Below are 17,724 nucleotides of genomic sequence, written 5' to 3' on the forward strand. Positions count from 1 at the left end.
ATTCTTTGAATACTGCATTTTATTTCTGGGTATAGTACATTTTGTTGTCCTCAAGAAATGCAAGATAAAGACAAGTGAAAACAAGAATTGGAATGTTGTTTACAACATGATTTGTTTCAGCAGCAAATCTGTGTAATTGAATGTTTACTTAAATATTGACAGTGACAGTTACTCAAAGGAAAAGAATTCTTTTTTTATAAACATTTTAAGTGCCCTGTTGATTTATTCATGGGTTAAAGCTTTTGCTACATCAGTAAAATCTTGGTTTATATATATGCGGTTATGTGAAATTTCCTTTCTGATGTTAAATATGCTGTTAAATCAGCAAGATTGGATTCTGTGCTTTTTACTAAGTGAAAAAAAAAAAGTGGCTATTGTTAAACCTTTTAGTATTGAATGTTAGTTTGTGTGATTTAATCTTTACTAAGTTGTATTCTTACCAGTCAGTTAACCAATAATTATAAAGACGCACATTAAGGACAGAAACCAACTGTTCTCTTTATATGAATGCTTTTTCTAGCTTAGCAAATGTAGAGCTAACTCATTCTGTAGAGCATGAACTTAAGACTGTTAGATCTTTTTGATCGCTGTTTTGCTGATCTTGGTTGTGGTTTGTGTTTGTTATTGTTTTTTTAAATTAAGATCTTATAATGAGAAGTGTGTGTGTATGGGGACAAACTACTAGATTTTAGCCCCTGTTATGTTATATAGTCTGTATTCCAAGCAGAAGAGGCCAGTTCTGTTAAGCTAAGGAAGTTTTTTCTTATTTTTAAGGTTGTCTACAAATTGGGATATTGGCATGTGTTTTAATTCATAATATTTAAATCATATGCAAGCTTTAATAATCATTACTGGTGCAAAACATGTGACACTTGACCCTCAAGTAAGTTTTTTGGGGAGGGATAGAGTATTTCCTGGAGAACACTACTGAGACCTTATTTTAGCAACATTATGTTGACTTTTTTTTTTCTGAGACAACATTAGCTGAAAAAGAAACAATAGCATAGTTAGTTCTGTTTACCCCTGCTCCCTGCCAATAAAACCCTCAAACAAACTCCCCTCAACCAACCAAACCTACCACTATTTTACCAGATAATAGTCTTATCAATACTATATAGTCAACTATTAAGGTTACTGGAAGTCTGAAAATCCTAAATGATGACCATATTAACTTGGACTAAAACAGAAAATGTATTTTTGAACACTAATAATGTCTTCTATTGTTTGTCTCGAAACAAAACAAAATAAACACCATTTCCTTTTTTGCTGCATTAGTTGTGATTAGTTATGATGATCTCTTTCAACTTTCTAGCTGTACATCTCCTTTTGCAACATGTTTTACAGAGATACCTGAAAATACAGTTCTACTGATGGATTAAGCTGTTGTGCAAAATCAGCTGGCTGCTTATAACTACTTAAATTGAGGATCATTTGTCATTGTAGCCTTCAATTGAAGGAAATTGCCATGTCATGCCCATGTCATGTAGTATCTATCTCCTGTTCTGTATGCAATAGTTCCTTCACTTGTTGAGCACTTCAAACCATGGTGTCACTCTGATTTAATCATGTCCTGGATTACACAAAAGCAGGGCCATTGTTTCAGTTAACTAATTTGGACAGATCTACAAGGCTCTGCTCATGTGTGCGCCTTTGGTACTCATGTTTAATCACTTCAGGATACAAAAGCTATCAACCACTGAAACAACCTTTACAGTTTTGGTTTTCTGCTACTTGCTTGTTCTTTTTCAGATTATTTTCATGGTTGGCCGAGGGTATGCTTCTCCAGACCTCAGTAAATTGTACAAGAACTGCCCCAAAGCAATGAAGAGGCTTGTAGCAGATTGTTTGAAGAAAGTTAGAGAAGAACGACCTCTGTTTCCACAAGTAAGCGTGTTTCCTGCACAGAAGTTTCAGAGTATTTTATAAATAGCCATTAGCACACAAAACATTCTATGCAGATAAAATTTTTGGTTTATATAAAGTGCAGCCTGCTTCTTATTTTTATCTTTATTCCTACGTGCATTTTTTCATAACCCAGCTCCCCTAGACAGTTTGTAATTCTGATTGTATGTAGTTCCTGTAAAGGTCACTAAAAAATACTATGCATGCAGCCTGAAGCAGTGTTAGACTAACACTAGAGCAATTTGCTTTCAACAGCTGACCCATTTTAGAGATAAGAAAAAAAACCACCTTAACACAACAAAATATCTTTGTATTTACATTTTGTTTTAGTGTAGGTTTGAGGGAAATGAGAGGCTATTCCTCCTTTCCTTCCCCACAACTATGAACAAGCAAACAGAATCCACTGGGGCGTGTAAATTCATGTAGCAATTTTTGGTATTTTTACAAAGGATACTTTACCTTTTCCTGGCACTATGAGGATGATGAAGGTACTTTCTTATTCTCATTAAATAGCTGGAGTTAAATATCAGCAGATTTTGGAAGAATAACTTCTTGCTGTTATAACCAAGTGTAACTTTTGTTGTTTAAAAAGCTCTTTCTAAATGTTGTTTTGTAGAGAGACTGTTAGGCAGAAGATGCAATTCTTTCCCTGTTACTCTGTTGGAGAATTGCATACATGCTTGTTAATGGATTGCAATGTGTGTGAGGTAATGAAAAGTATCTTCCCATCCTCTGAAACTTGGTGAGACTCCTTATAGCAATGAAACTGTATGGCAGAATTTGATTATTCAAACTGGAGTATTCCTCGAGTGTTGTTTTCAGTGCCTCCACATAGTATATTGTTGCTCTTAAATATACACTTAAAGCCGTAATAAATGAAGGTTTGAGACTTAAATAGAAAGAGTTGCTTGTCTAACAAGCTGCCTTTTAATTTTGTGTTTCCCTCAGATACTGTCGTCCATTGAATTGTTGCAACATTCTTTACCCAAAATCAACCGGAGTGCTTCTGAACCATCTCTGCATCGTGCCGCCCACACAGAGGACATAAATTCATGCACATTAACATCCACAAGACTACCCGTGTTTTAGGATCGTGCTCCCCTCCCTTGTTCTCTCCAGTGATGGGAAAGGAACAGAAGTAACAGAAGTTGTGCTTTTAATGCCTCAGTGTACAGGATCAGTGCCAGCAGGATTATCCGCGTCCCAGTTTTAAGAACAAGCTGCTAAGGATTTCTGCAGTTCTTATCCTGCAGGGACACAGCTCCACATTGCCTTTTTCTACAGTTTCTTTTACTGGGACAGTTAACAGACTATAAATCAAGAGATCTATTACTATTTTTTTAATAGATGCACTTGAGCCTTATTTTTCCCATACACAGAAGCGATGGATGTTTCTTTGGCAGTGTTTCTGGATTGATTTGAATCTGTTGATAAATTGGTATTTTTTACAGCAAGGATGGCTTGCCTCAGCGTTTGAGGAAAGATGACGCATTATGGTGCTCTTTGATTGCCCCATGCCATATGCCACTTCAAGTTGGGGGGAGTTTTGCCTGAAATGGGTATCTGCAAACAAGACTGAGGGAAGAGGAAAAAACTTTCTGGAAATCAGCTCCTGCCTAAGAGCTTTCATCAAGCCAATGAAATAAGTTAAAATGCTAATTCAACACAAAATAGTTTTGCAATAGTTTTGCACATAGAAGAAAAACTCTTGCAAAAGAATGGAATCTATTCTGAATTGTACTGCTCAGAGAAGGAAGCTAGCCAGTCTTGCTATGGTCATCTTCAGTAACTTAAGCAGCTTACTTTGGTACTATTGACTTGTTTCTTGCAGCCCAATGAGGTGGTAAGTGCAGAAAGACAGGCTTTTGTGGCTGAGAAAAGGCTAATTAACATTATCCGTATACTTCTGCAAAATGAGCATAGTCTTCATCCCATCTGAAGCTGTCGTCCAAGAGATGCACTATCAAGAGGAAACTGAGCATATACAGTTTTTCTTGCTGATTTGGGTTTTAATTTTGTTTTTATTGCTCCTGAGAAAATGCATTTATTGTAAGCCAAGGTTCCTCTGATTATCTTATTTTAATAAAATAAATTAAATTTTAGGTTTAAGATTCAATGTCATCATTTAATGTAGTAATCCGTAGTTCTGACATGTACATCTAGATGTGAAAACCCCAGAAAGTGACATTCTGAATAATATTTAAAAAGTTACTAGGATAGGTAATAGCAGTTCAAGTAAAAACACACTTGATATAACAACCTATAGGTTTCCAATCACTTCCATTATGAGATGGTTTTTATTCTACTGTAAAATAATCTTTCAGCAGCATCTACTTCTCAAGATACCTACCCTGATGTGCTATCAAGCTATTTAACTGCATCATTTTTGCTCTGCATTTTATCTTCTGTGAACCTGTTTACGTAGGTAGAAGTGAGAGTTTTGTCTTGGCTGAACTCCACAGATGACAAAAACTAGGTGGTTTAATCTAAGAATTTATTTTTTAAATAGCATTCTGTTTAAATATGTTTATTAGGGAAAGAATGGAAGCTTGGGATTTTGTGTCTTTGTGTGTACAGATAAGATTAACTGAATACATTGCTGAGGTCTAGTGAGTGAAGAGACAAGATGTCTGTAACCACTGTTATCTCCATCTAAACAGCTGCCTAAAATCTGTCAGGCAAAATACTTCTGCTGTTAATTTTGACAGCTTACATGTGCAACTCCTAACTGTCTGTAATGTTCAAATAGCCATTTCAGCTTCATATTTGCAGCAAGCAAGAAACCCACAAAGTGCTTGTGAAAGGGCAAAGGAACTTGAAGTACATAAGCCAGATACATACTTAAAAAATAATATCTAGACTGTTTGTCCTCAGAATATCGTATAACATTATAAGAAGCGTGGAATATTAATGCTTAGGTGATAATTGACATGATAAAGTCTGCTTGCTAAAAAGTAAATTGAGGGTTGAAGGAAACAGTTCCATATAGTTCTGCATGATTTTCAACAATATTCTCGGTATTCTAACTGCAACCCTCTCTAAAAGTCATTTATCTTTCATTTTACCTTCATTATAATAAGAAAAAGAAGAAGAAAAAAAAAAAAGAGAAATGGTAAGCTGCTTTTACTTTAGCTCTGATTTCCAAAAAGAAACCATTAACTCCATTAACCATTAACCATTTTTAAAACAGGTTATGTGTCTCTTGAAAAATTAAAATATTTTTGATAAATAGGCTTATTTTGAACAGCACTTGATGTCAAATTAGGTGAAAGCTGCTAAGTGAAGAATTTAAAAGGTCTGAGTTTCTATGTCTTACTGCTTTTAAATTAAAGCTTCTGTTTATGTTGTCCCTAGGTAGCTTTGAAAAACAAGTTATCTTTTTTATTTCAGACTACTGTTACCTGGTTTATGTATTCTTGGGGCAAAGTAAATCAGGAATGTCTTGTTTAAGGTAAAGAACATCCTCTCCATTGACTTTTTTTGAGTGTATTTTATTACTGAAAATATTTCTCTCTGGAAAAAAAAAAAAATGTGCAAGACCAGCTAGAAACAAGCTTCTGTGGGGAGGCTAAGGGCTGTCTAAGTATTTTGGGGTAGAAAGTATGCCTGGGCAAGTGCTCTTGAACATTGATCTTAAGAGTACTCCATCTCTTGTAGTGATACTTTATTTTCCTTCACCTTTGTAATTAGCGATGAAGATAAGGCCTGACATTGCAGTAAGCATTGTTAAAAATTAACTCTAGGGGGAAATTAATTATGGAAGTGTTACATTTCTTAAGTCAGAATAGAGAGCGATATTTGCATGTTCAATTTGAGGGAACTGTTGGCCAGCAGAGATGGGAGGAGTTCTCCCTCTTCTGTTGGAACCCTTATAGAAAGGTAGTATTTCCATCCAGGATGTTTCTCAGCTTCAGTTTTGACTCAGAAATGCCAACCAACAGTTGAAGCGGATAATCCTGGAGTCACTAATTTGGTGCCATTTAAAAATGTTTGAATCCCAGATTAAGGTTCTTGCTGTTTGCTTTATGACAGTGACCCAGATCCTAGTTTTTAGCCATCAAAGCAGCACCCTGTTTGCTGTGCTGATGTAAGGTTTTCTGCACAAGTGTCTCTAAATATATTTTGCTTCACAATACAAGTAATTTCTGTCGTCTCAACAATCAAGCTTTCTAAAAAGCTCAAGTCTTTAAGCAGACAAGCAACCTTTCAAGGGTATGCAGTCTTACCCTCAAGCCAGCGGTTAAATTGACCCTCTACTTACTTGGAAGATTGTCTGCTGAACGTGCTTGAGAAAACTCTGCTTGCACTCAAGTGTTTTAATGCTATATTACTCAGTTGTGTCCAGACTGAATTTTTAGTTTCACTGCAAAATTAATACAAATGACTTAGCAGATTTAACTCCTTGTATCAAATTTCACAATCAAATTGCAAATTGCTTTTGCAACACAAATGCAAATTAAATTTTTAACAAAAATAAAATTCAGTAACAATTCCGTTAGCTGAGAAATGTGCCTTACACGTTGCACCTCCTGGGCCTTTAACATTGCTGTCTGTAATCTGAAAAAGGCAAATGGGGACCTGGAGAGAGAGAGACCTCCTGAAGAAGAGGAGAAGGAGCCAGCTGTCAGTACTGTCTGGGGCAGGACTGTCAGGGAGCACTCCGGAGACAGCCTCAGCAAAAGGCTGTACTGCAGCCACCTTAAATGTCACTTAAGTGGGCAATGTTCCACCCTCTGCCTTTGCTTTTAGTAACAGTATCTGCCAGCTCGTCTAGGGGTGGGAGCCAACGGAAAGGGGGCTGTTCTGAGAGTCCATTACAGCTTCAGAAAAGTGTCTTTCACTATGCTAGAGGTACATGGAGATGGAAGGGCCTAAGTATCTATCAGCCACACAGTTCAGTTAAGAAAAGCAGCAGTTAAAACTCTTTCTTTTGTAACTCAAATTATTTATGTTGTACAGTTGCAAACTATAAGATCACTGACAAAAGGAGATCAGAAAATTACTTAGTTACTTCATTTAATTTTGGCTACTTCATTTAACTGACTGAAGGTTTACCTTCTGGTTAAATACATTTGAACTAATTAAATTGAACAAAAATGTAACTATTACAGTTGCAATAGCTATTGAAAGTAGCTACTTACTCTCATTATACAGTTTCCAAAATCCTATTTGTGCTCTAAGTTTAATTTAGCTGCATGTTGTGACTCCAGTGTTGCTCTGCCTGAATATATTAATCAGTACTCTTGTATTTGCTTTATAACAGGTGCTCTGAGAGACATTTCCTGCCCCTATACTATTTAATGATTTTAAAACGAGGGTAGGAACTTAACTGGCACAGTCTCTCAGAGCCAGGCAGTGTCCAGGCCCCACTACTGAAACACTCACTGTAAGAATATGGTAAACTTTATTCTGAACTCTAGGTACTACTTTGAGGTATAATGTATTAGTTCTTAAATCTCCTTTTTAAGGAAGAAAAAGCTACACTGACCATTATTTATTCCCAGTGGTTTTTTGTAGATATACATTTAGTTGATTTAGTGGGGGGGGGGGGGAAGCACCCAAAATAGATTTAGCAACAGTTTTTAACAGCTTAAGCTTTAAATGGTAAGAGAGGAGCTGTATTTACACTACCACTCAGCTCACAAGACAGCATATGTTAGGCCAAAGAGGGAGAAAACCCTCTGGGATTAAGGGATTTTTTTCCATGCAATCAATGTAACATTTTAAATATATTTTAGTATTTTTGTTGCCATACAAAAACTATCTGAAAACTTTACCAGGACTGCACAAGTAAACCACAGGGCACATTCATTCTAACTGTGCTGTAGAAAGTAAAAGCACTGCTAAATAAATAGCTAGATTGCTATAAATGAAAGCACCTTTAGTTCTCTTTATTGAGAAGTAGCAGAATCTTCATCAGCCCCAGAAAGGTGCATGAAAAGTTCTCCAAGTTCTGTTACTTCATCGTCTGTGCTGGTCACAGTCCTATTTTCTCTGTCTTCAATGAAGTCCCACAGACGAACAGAATTGAAGAACTGGAATAGAAGAAAATCTGACTGAGCATGAACCATTATTTGTCACAGTTTCATCAAAACATTTTCCCTTATCTGTCTTATTTCTTCATTAAAAAAAAAAAGTCAGAAGTTCAGATTCAAAAGCTGGGTTTGTGCTAGGATTTACTAACGCTCTCAGCAACATTTGCTGTTAAATTCAAAGTGACAACCACTCAGTGTTACAGTATGAATATAGTGAGGTCAAACTAGCCACTATTAACGAGCTGTATCTGCATTAAACGGGTAGGCCTGCCTGGACCATTCAGGGTGCTGGCTAAGCCATAACATGTTTCTGAGGCTTTAACCTTTTCAGCTGGTCTGAGTGCCAGCTATATGCAGGCAAGTGAGATGAGTTTTTAATACTGTAGGTGAAAGCTTTAACAGCAGAATTCCTTTGAAGAAAGGTTTGCCATGAGAAGGGTTGGTTGAAAAAATAAAATGGAAATAAATTGTTGCTATAAAATGAAAGATGCTTTCTCCTTTCTCTAATAACAAACCTTTGCCTCAAAGAAAATTGACGGGTGCTTTCTTCACCTCTCCAAGGCCCTGTGTGGTATGAAACATATTTAAGTAGTACATGTTACATTCAAAAAGTGGTTTTAATTGCACTTGACTGGAGTATTCCCTTACCCGCACAGTCCCCTCAGAGCTAAGCTGTTTCCTTGGTTTTTCAGGTTCAGCTCGCGTCCCATCTGGATAAGCATGAAGGTAAAGACACTTCCCTCCAAACGGGCAAGTTCCTTTCCCTTGTTCAAAGTACTTGCAGGGTTTCTTCCTGATTTAATTAGAAAGAGGGAGTTATTGCCTTCAGCTAGTAAGGAAGTAGATACAGTTCACTCTCCATGGCTGCTTATCTCATCCTTAGCCAGTAATGCAAAGTACTGCTCCTGTTAACACACCGAGAGTTTTGGTCTCCCCTTCCTCATTGACAGCAGTCAAAGATTATTAAAAGCGAACAAAGACATAGATAAAAGAACAGCATCACATGTCAAAAAAAATAAACTATCTTAAGACATGGAAAGTGAAGGATGTTCAAAGAATGTCATCAATCCTACACAGATGCATAGTCATCATAATGAACAACGCTAATTTTCTAGCAACATTCCTCTCCTGTATTTTTTACCACTACATTTTTAGGAACCAGTTCCTCTCATCATCTCCTTTGGAAGTTCTATGACAATACTTTGTTAATTTAAGTTTCCATCAGCTTTATTGTTCAATCAAGCTGTTCTAGCTGTGTAGCACGTTTTTGTAAAGGTGTTCCTTACAAAGGTAGTACAACAGTATTCAGGGTGGGGGGGAGATTAGTGGATTGTTCTGCGATAAAAAACAGCTGAAGAGGAAACTACAGAGAAAATGCAAGTGAACTTGTAAACTTAATATGCAAATAGTGATGAAACTGGTTCCCAAGACATAGATACAGTCTATCAAATAGCAACTACACGGGGAAAAAAACCTCAATAATAACACTGCCCCCCCCCCCCCCCTCCTCCCAAACCCAGCACTGCATTAAAAGCAGAATGAATTTGTCTTGGTTTGGAATACAGGTGGTCTGTGACTTCCAGGTTTCTGGGTCTGACTTTTTTCATCCTCCACTGGCATATAAATCAGAATGGATTTGTGCTGGCATGACCCCTGCTCTGAGAGTCCACTTTATTGGCATTGTATTAGCATTTTTTCATTCCATGCAGTACTAAATCCTCAGGTTAAACTGACTGCCAAGAGATCTATCCATAGAATTTCTGTACCAGAGACTGTTAGCTACAACACAATGTATTAGTCTTAGCTAAGCACTTAAACAAAACCCCTTTTTGTATTCTCTTCTGTACAACAGGTTGACAAGAGCCAAACCCAACTTCCAACATGACCTGACACCTCTGTTCCAATAACATGAAAGCTTACCTCACTGAGAACGTGGCCGTTCAAAAACTGCACTAAGCTGAGGCTTTTCAGCGCAACTTACTACCCTCACAATTCGAAGTCCTTATGAATTAAAATGAAAAACCAAAACAGCAATAGGGTATTGAAAACAAACTGTATCTGAAGAACCTCAGTTTAAAGTGATTAATTTTGTTCAAATATTTTGCCTGACTATAAGATAAAACAAGACCAGATGCTGGATTAAACATTTAGTGGAGTAGTGCTGCTTTCAGCAATTCTTCTGCTGTGTTGTAACAGGACTTCAGAGACTTAAAGCTTCCCCAGCAGCTGAAAAGCTAGTAGCAGCAGCTCTGCACAGATTTAAGTAAGGCCTATTTTTTTCTGTACTCCAAAGGGCATGTTTAAAGGTCAGTGCACATCACAGAGTAAAGCTGCACAACCTTCAGCAAAATAGTCATCGCTCACTTGGGTCAAGCACAGCTCTGCCTGTTTACCTTACAAAGAGTGAGCAAGGACATAAATAAAGATTACTGTTCTGCGAGCTACATAGCCCTTACACATTCCAGGCAAGCACAGCTTTGCAAAGCTGCTGTAAAACTACCCGTCAGCAGACCTCTCCCACTGCTCCAAGCAGTGGGCAAATCATTATTAGACAATAAAAGGAATGCAGTCATGTAGTATTTTCCATTTCCAGTAGACACTGCAAAAGCCCCATGAATTTTTATCCCATGTTTCAAGAGACTAATACATTTTCCTTCCCTATTTGTTTTCCTCAGTAACCGACAATCTTCCAGGCAATCATGTCTAAGGGATCAACAGAAAACACAGGAAGCCAATTTTGGCAAGCAAACTGAAATAGCTTCAACATTTCAGAGCACAGTGAGTTTGAATAATTTCTGATCTATAATTACGTGACAGTCTCTTTCGTGGCAGTCACAAAGTTAAACAAAAGCGTTAACAGAGATTAAGAGTTCTCTGTAGAATGGTTTGTAATTACGTAAAGCTTAAAAATATAAGCACTTCGATTGAGTACATCTTAGTGTATCTATCTTAAGGACAATGTAAACAGTGTGTGTGGTTACTGAACTTACCCTACTCCCTGCTTAAAAGCTTCAATCAGCTCATTTTTCTTCTCCTGGTCTTCTACCCAATATGCACTGGGAATGACAAACTCGGATATCACACGGCACTCTGGGCAGGACCTTAATGGATCAAGACAAAACAGTGATGCTCTGTTACTTTCCAAGAGTGATACTCCTCAATAAATTTGCCACAAACAGCAGTTTCCTGAGGGAAAGGGAAATGGTTTGTCACACTGAAGCAGCAGAGACCTCCTCACGCATTAGTACAGCACACGTGCACATTTGTTAGTAGTTTTCAGTTGAAATCATCCAATTCAGTACAGTCAGGGCTTGTGCTACCTTGCATTTGTTTCTAGACTTGAACAAAAGTAACAGGTATTTCCTCAATACGCAGGAGTGAGCTGCATTTGCTACTCCAAATACGCAGAAAAAAGTCGTAACTACTAGATGAGTATTGCAGCTGCCATGCAGCAGAAAGCCAAACCAGTTGAAAAAAGACAAAGGAAGGTCTCTAAGCCTTTTGAAATGTGATCTGACTTCTACCAGGAGTGATGAGTTGTTCACTTACTTAGTGGTTTTAGGAGATGGATTTCTACATGAGGAACTGAGACCAAGAATCAAATATGCAACTTCAGGTACCTCAACAAGCCTAGGAATGGCTTTATTACCTGCCCCCCCCAAGTCCCATAAAACACCTTGTCTCCCAGCAGGCAGTGCTTCTAGAACTAAGCCAAGTCCCTCCTTTGGATTAACTTTGCAACGACTGGTATGTTCACTGTTGTGGAGAAACGTAAAAAACATTTGAAGAATTTGTGTTAGTAGTTAATCCATACTCAAAACGGATTCCAGGGCGCTTTTTCTGAAAAAACAAACAACTCACAGTCCCTACTGTAGGCAGAATATCTCAGTACCTGTCCAACAGAAGCTTGACTCCAATACAGGTTATGTCCTAATGAGCTAACATTCACTTCAATTACATTTATAATGAAACTTGTGCAGAAAAGTCTGTTTTGGCAGAAGACTGAAAATATTTCCCACCTTTTCCTCAGCATGCTTGGAACTTGAGAGAGTTTTCAAAGAGATGCTCAAAAAAGGAAATTGCCCTAATAGGATGTTTTAAATTCTCTCATCTGAGGAGAGGCGTATTTGGAATACATTTTTACAGAGCTAGAAGATGAAGGCATTTACTCAGGTACAGATAAATGCATAAGTAGTGGGACACTTTGCTTGAGTAAGCTATAGAGAAAAATCCAGTAATTAAGCACACACTTAGAAAAAAAGGAGTTCCTGTTTTGGCACACAGGTTTCTGTGAAGGGCACAGGTTAACAAGGTCTCAGCTGTTGCAGAGTCCGCGCGCGTGCACTTTGCCCTACCATCAATGCAATGAGAGAGGGCAAAGTTATAATGGGCCAAGCTCTTCCCATACAGGTCGGCAGCATGTAAGTAAACTGTTACCAAAGGATACCCGATGCACCCTTCTGGTCTTGAAGGTAGTTCTCATAGCCACACTCCAACGTCCTGGAATTTGCCAGCACTCGGACCAGGATTTTCTGAGCTCAGATCTTATTTATGGCTATGGTAACATTTACAGCTATGGAATCCCTTGTCACCAATTTTATTTCCGTATCAAGTCAAAGCACACCGGAGACCCCATCTCACTGACACAGGCCACAGAGAAGAGACTCTGGTTAACATCAACTTACTTTATGATTGGATTCTCAAACTGCTTGGCACATCTCCACTGCCGGATGCAAGACAAGCAGTAGGTGTGATTGCAGTTGGAAAGGATCCCAAACCTCCTCTCGGAGGCCGATGGTTTCTCGTACACCACTTCCATGCAGATACTGCACACTTTGTCCTGACTTGCCTGAAAGGCAAAGGCCTTCTCCATGTCGTGCTCAAATGTCGCCATGCACATCTGTCACAGGAGAGATGTCATCGGTTATTGCAATCCATGTATCAGCCTGTTCCTTGTAAAACAAAAGTGTCTATGAAAGGGACCTATTACAGGAAAAACAAGATACACTGATTAAGAGCATCATTCCTACCTTTCATTGTCATAATTTAATTTTAAGAACATTAAAATCAATCATGTATTTCACCCCTTCAGCATTCTCTGCAGCTTCAGGAGTATCAGAAGTAAGGCTGCCCAAACACTCTTAATTTACGCCTTTCTATATCTCTGTGATGGAACAGGTATTGCACAAGGAGGTGCTTCAAATACCCCCAGAAACCATCTAATTCAGGGTCCAGAACGGGTGCCACACTCAGGATGTCACTCTGCTTATCATTAAGGCCACACTCATTCACCAGATACTAAGCTTTACCCTAGCTAAGGAATTAGTCTCTTATTACAGGCTTTCCTACAGCACCTCTCATCACAGTATCCCAGTAGTGACCATCAATAACCAATTCACACTCTCACAGCACTACAAGGTGAGCTGGTGGTTATACCTGGATAGTTTTACCTCTTACTTTTCAAAGTTCTCAGGACATGACAAGTAAAATAAATTTAAAAGACTTTAAATTATAATAATAATAAAGCACACAAAACAATTCCACCTTAGTAGCAGCATTTTGACCAGTGCACCTTCTCATCCAACACACACCTCTCTTTCTGGAGGCGAGCGCCTGACAGCAGCGCCGACAGGACACCGTGCTAGCTATCAACAAGCTCCCGGGAGAAGTGCATTTTGCACCAGTGCGTTTTGCAAGTATATGCTGACTGCACAAAAACTGAGGTTTTTAACCCCTTGGATTCTACTTCAGGCTCTGGAGAGTCTTCCGATTCAGTAACCGCTAACACTGCTGGTCCTTCTCTTCCTCAGCCTTGAGAACTCCTGATCGTGACCAGCCCTGACCTAAATCTGGTAGCCAGGCAGAGAAAAGAGCAGCCCTTTAAGCCCATCTTTAGCCAACCAATTCCTCTCCCGGTCCCTTCAGCTGTCCTACTTCAAGTTCAGCTCCAAAATCCTTGTGCTCCGTTCAGTCTGACCCTACTTGACCCTGCCCTGAAATCAGTCAAAACCAAGAGGAGACATCAGAAGAGGTGACTCAGCAGACAGGCAGGGTGATCTCCCCGAACGCACCAGCAGCCCCCAATTCCTCTCCCCCACTACACATAATGTACCACTGAGACATTGTGTAAGCTACCAAGGATGTTTTCCTTGTAGAGTTGTAGGGTGTTCTGGGAGAAGGCTGCAGGCAAGTTTCCAATAAGGATGAAACAGGAAAAAAAGAAGTTGCTGTAAAAGGCTATCTGCATCATCGTTACCAATTAAGGCCAAGATGCTTGAGCAGACCACTCTTAGATTCATTTTATAGCTAGATAAACAATGAAACAAAAGCTCTTTGGAACAACAGGCTCTTCTACATAACACATCTTTGGATTTTAGAGCAAACAAACCAAATCCCGCACTAAGGAAAGCAAATCTCACACGGATTTCATGTTAATACTACCATTTCATGAGCCTTCCTCTGTTCTTGGTCGTAAGGGTGAAGTACTTGCAATCCACATATCTCACACACGTCTCCATGGAGGTAAAGGCAGCGATCTCCGAAGTGGCACGCTCCCGCTGCAGCGTAGGGACACAGCTGCTCTCCAACAGCACAGGAGCTTCCAGCTACCGGATCTTCCAGTCCGCTGCAAATAGCTTCCAAATACGAATGGGGCTTCACTTCCAGATTATCATTTTGGTCACTGCAACACACCACATCGCTTGCGGTGCTGGGTTTCTGCTTTTCTTCATTCAAGCCACACAGATCTTAGGAAACAGAAACATAGCATGAACCATACAAGGCACTGCACAAAACCCACACAAGAAGCTCCATGTACCTTCTTTCCAGCGATTACCAGTTTGGTTTCTTTTTTTTTAGAAAAAGTTTTCTTGTCAATGAAATCTCATCTCTAAGCTCCTTTTGCTGACAAATTGTAAGAATTTTCGCGAACTACCTACTGAAAAGTTTGATTTTAAGATTTCTTCAGCTGTTTTCTGTTTACAAATAGGCTAAAAAAATCCTCTCATTTCACATTAGGGCAACTGGCCCATTCAGTGCGACAGCGAGGGAAGGTGGGAACAGCATGCAGGCGGCAGGGGGGCTCGGCTCCTCTGCCCTGCCCGTCAGGCGTGGATGGATGTCTCCGTGCTTGTGTTCCTACGGGCTGGCACAATCCTCCACAGAGCACACGCCAGGTACCCCGGCACAAAGCAGCCAGGTTTCTCACCATTTCAAATGCCCTTACGGTGAGAACAAAATGCACAAGAAGATCTGAGGGGCAGAGAGATTTTAACTAAAAAATCCACTTCAAAAGAAAAAAACTACCACCCAAAACCAAAACCGTCTTTCAGAGAACACCAGGCTAAAAGCCAGTCAGCTAGACACGGTCATTAAAAGGTACTGACAGGCACAAGCGCTTCCAGGAAAGAGGCCTAATTGGGTAAGAAGCCTGAGTGCACCTCTCCAGCTCTCCACGAAACTCAAGTAATAAAAGGAGAAAAACTACCTAACTCCTATCAAGCATCACAGAGGACGAGCACAGCACCACTCCCACTCACTTCTGTCCCTGAGCACCAGCGTTTTCTTCTCCCGTTTGCCAGTCTCATGCAGTTTGCTCCGGATTATCGGCGCGCTGTGCTCGGGAGGATGGCGAGGGTTGTGCAGCGCTGCCGATGAGAGGGGAGGCGGCGCAGGGGCCGCTGCACCCCCCGACGCAGGAAGTCTGGTGTGATCATACCTGGGAAAGGAAAAACACAGAACAAGTGTTACGAAGGCTAAACTTGGCACAGTGGCAGGACACTGCCCTGATGAATATTTAAACAAAATAAAACCGAATAGCTACTTTTTTTTTTTTTTTTTAAAAGGATTGTTCTGACAAGTTGACTGAACTGCTCAGTTCCTTTCAAAGACAGACTAAAAGGCTTCTCAGTCTCAAAAAATGGATGCTGCCGAAAGCACACCTATATTTTCTTCTCCAGAGACACCCAGCCTAGCTGAAAGAACATTATTCATGTGCATATTAAATTAGATCTTCGTCATCCCCTCACACAAACAGGTTTGCTGGCATTTCTCAGAGAAGCAACATCAAAACGCTGTAAAGGAAGGAGTGACATTTCGTGATCTCAGTTTCCCCCTGCAAGCAGCCACACTCAGACTTCGTGCTCCCACAGCACAGGAGAAGATGCAGTATTTGCATACGGGATAGGAAAGGACTCGAAACATCCAGTAAAGCTGTGGAAATATACTCCAGCAGCAGAGCAGAAGCAATCAGTGCAGTAAAGAGGCTGGGCCAGTAAAGCCAGGGACATACCTGAACACTAGAGCATTTCTGATGGGAACAAAATATTCCCCGTATCTGTTTCTGGTCCGGTACTTAGGACCTGTACGCGCCCACAGACATGCCATACGCGTGAATCGCTCATGCGTGTCGAGCACCCCGAACTCCAGCAAAACAGCTGGAGTAAAACAGCAACACGCTTTACAGCCATCGTTATGGTCCGGTCAGCGTATGATGTGGTCCCCGTGAATATCACGGCCGTCAGCAACATTACACGTTACCAGTTCAACGTGAGCAGCTATCGGAAGCTGCAGAAATCACTGATGTTCAATCTCCTGAAGCAAGTTTGGTACCATGAACTAAGCAAAGGAAAGGAAATATAGCTAAGCCGTTGCGATCACAGCAATGCCGCGAGATCCTCTGCTGTTCTTGGGTGAAGGCACCTCTGGCACATCCCTGGTGGAACGTAACGACATTAACTAACGCGTAGCATTTACTAGAGCATTTCTCAAGGAGCTTTAACCAGAAGAGTTCAGGAAAAGGTGTGGTACCGTTCAGCTTTCCCACCAAACCTAGGGGAGCATGAGAAAAACACTCTGCTCCAAGACAGAGCTGAAAGTCCTTGAGATTGTGCATTAGAATCTGCACGAAGGAGGCTATGAGCTACGACAGGAGAACTGAGTGAAGCACGGCCAAAACACTGCCTGCTTCCCGCCGCTTCAGTAACACGGAAAGCAAACCGTGCCGCCGAATGCTATTTCATGTGAAGTTGCAGGCTCTGCTTTTTGCATTTCATAGGTCCCAGTATAGTAAGAACCGGAGAAAAACATTTGTGAAACCTGAAGCTTAATTTCTACAGAGTAAAATAACTGCTGAAACCAAGACAGAGTAAAACTATAATACTGGATGCACAAGCTGATTTTGGTACTGGGAGAAAAAGCTCATATTTAACATACTATTTGATTCCCTTTGTCATCTCATCTTGATCTGTGATTCCCCGGGGTTTACCGCTGACGGCACGCGATTATTACACCCAGCTCTTCTGAACTCGCTGTTCCAAAACGAGTCAGGCCTTTACCTGCACCGAGCTCCGTAGGCACACTGTCCCTTCTGGTAATACTTGCAGATCGTAGAGGATTTGCTTGTAGACAAGTCGTGAGAGAACAGGCACTTGCTGCCCTCCCGACACACTCCTTGCACGTAGTACCTGGGGGAGAAACAGTTCTGGTCAGAGAAGCCCGTTGGGGAAAGAAAGACGAGCGTAAGGACGGGTGTAGGGGCCAGAGGGAGCCCCGACACCGGTTCCGCGCACCCCCGGCCCCGCTTCTCCCTCAGAGCGGAGAACCCGCGGCGAGGCGGTCGCTCCCCGCGCCCGCAGCTCCGGCCGGACGCTCCCGGCCGGCTACCGACGGGGCGGCTGCCGCTGCCGAGCCCCGGCTTCCCCAGGCGGAGGAAACCGCGTCTGCCGGGGGCCGGCACGCAGGCCCGGCCGGGGGAGAGGCCTCCGCGACCTTGCCCTCGCCGTGAGCG

The 17,724-nt window shown here is 40.8% G+C and overlaps 2 protein-coding genes across 13 annotated transcripts in view; one reads left to right on the forward strand and one right to left on the reverse strand.

Moving 5' to 3' along the window:
• Nucleotides 1-4,004, forward strand: part of RAF1 (Raf-1 proto-oncogene, serine/threonine kinase) — an 81,279-nt gene extending 77,275 nt beyond the window's left edge. For all 7 annotated transcript variants that reach the window (XM_030043423.2, XM_030043420.2, XM_030043422.2 and 4 more), the window contains 2 exons: nucleotides 1,750-1,884; nucleotides 2,851-4,004. In XM_030043423.2, coding sequence (XP_029899283.1) covers nucleotides 1,750-1,884; nucleotides 2,851-2,991 — 276 coding nt within the window. In that variant the 3' untranslated portion in view covers nucleotides 2,992-4,004. The remainder of the gene's footprint in view (nucleotides 1-1,749; nucleotides 1,885-2,850) is intronic.
• MKRN2 (makorin ring finger protein 2) overlaps nucleotides 1-17,724 on the reverse strand; it is a 43,478-nt gene that overhangs the window by 25,450 nt on the left and 304 nt on the right. For 4 of the 6 annotated variants that reach the window (XM_030043434.2, XM_041118648.1, XM_030043435.2 and 1 more), the window contains exons 2-8: nucleotides 17,273-17,401; nucleotides 15,476-15,654; nucleotides 14,379-14,683; nucleotides 12,623-12,837; nucleotides 10,928-11,038; nucleotides 8,586-8,730; nucleotides 7,782-7,937 (exon numbers count right to left, since the gene is read on the reverse strand). In XM_030043434.2, the coding sequence (XP_029899294.1) occupies nucleotides 7,794-7,937; nucleotides 8,586-8,730; nucleotides 10,928-11,038; nucleotides 12,623-12,837; nucleotides 14,379-14,683; nucleotides 15,476-15,654; nucleotides 17,273-17,401 (1,228 nt within the window). In that variant the 3' untranslated portion in view covers nucleotides 7,782-7,793. Of the gene's footprint in view, nucleotide 1; nucleotides 6,266-7,772; nucleotides 7,938-8,585; nucleotides 8,731-10,927; nucleotides 11,039-12,622; nucleotides 12,838-14,378; nucleotides 14,684-15,475; nucleotides 15,655-17,272; nucleotides 17,402-17,724 lie in introns of those variants that run through there. The other 2 variants (XM_030043433.2, XM_030043432.2) reach the window with 2 other exon arrangements.

The sequence above is a fragment of the Aquila chrysaetos genome, chromosome 20, assembly GCF_900496995.4.
Source record: "Aquila chrysaetos chrysaetos chromosome 20, bAquChr1.4, whole genome shotgun sequence".
Classification (NCBI taxonomy): domain Eukaryota; kingdom Metazoa; phylum Chordata; class Aves; order Accipitriformes; family Accipitridae; genus Aquila; species Aquila chrysaetos.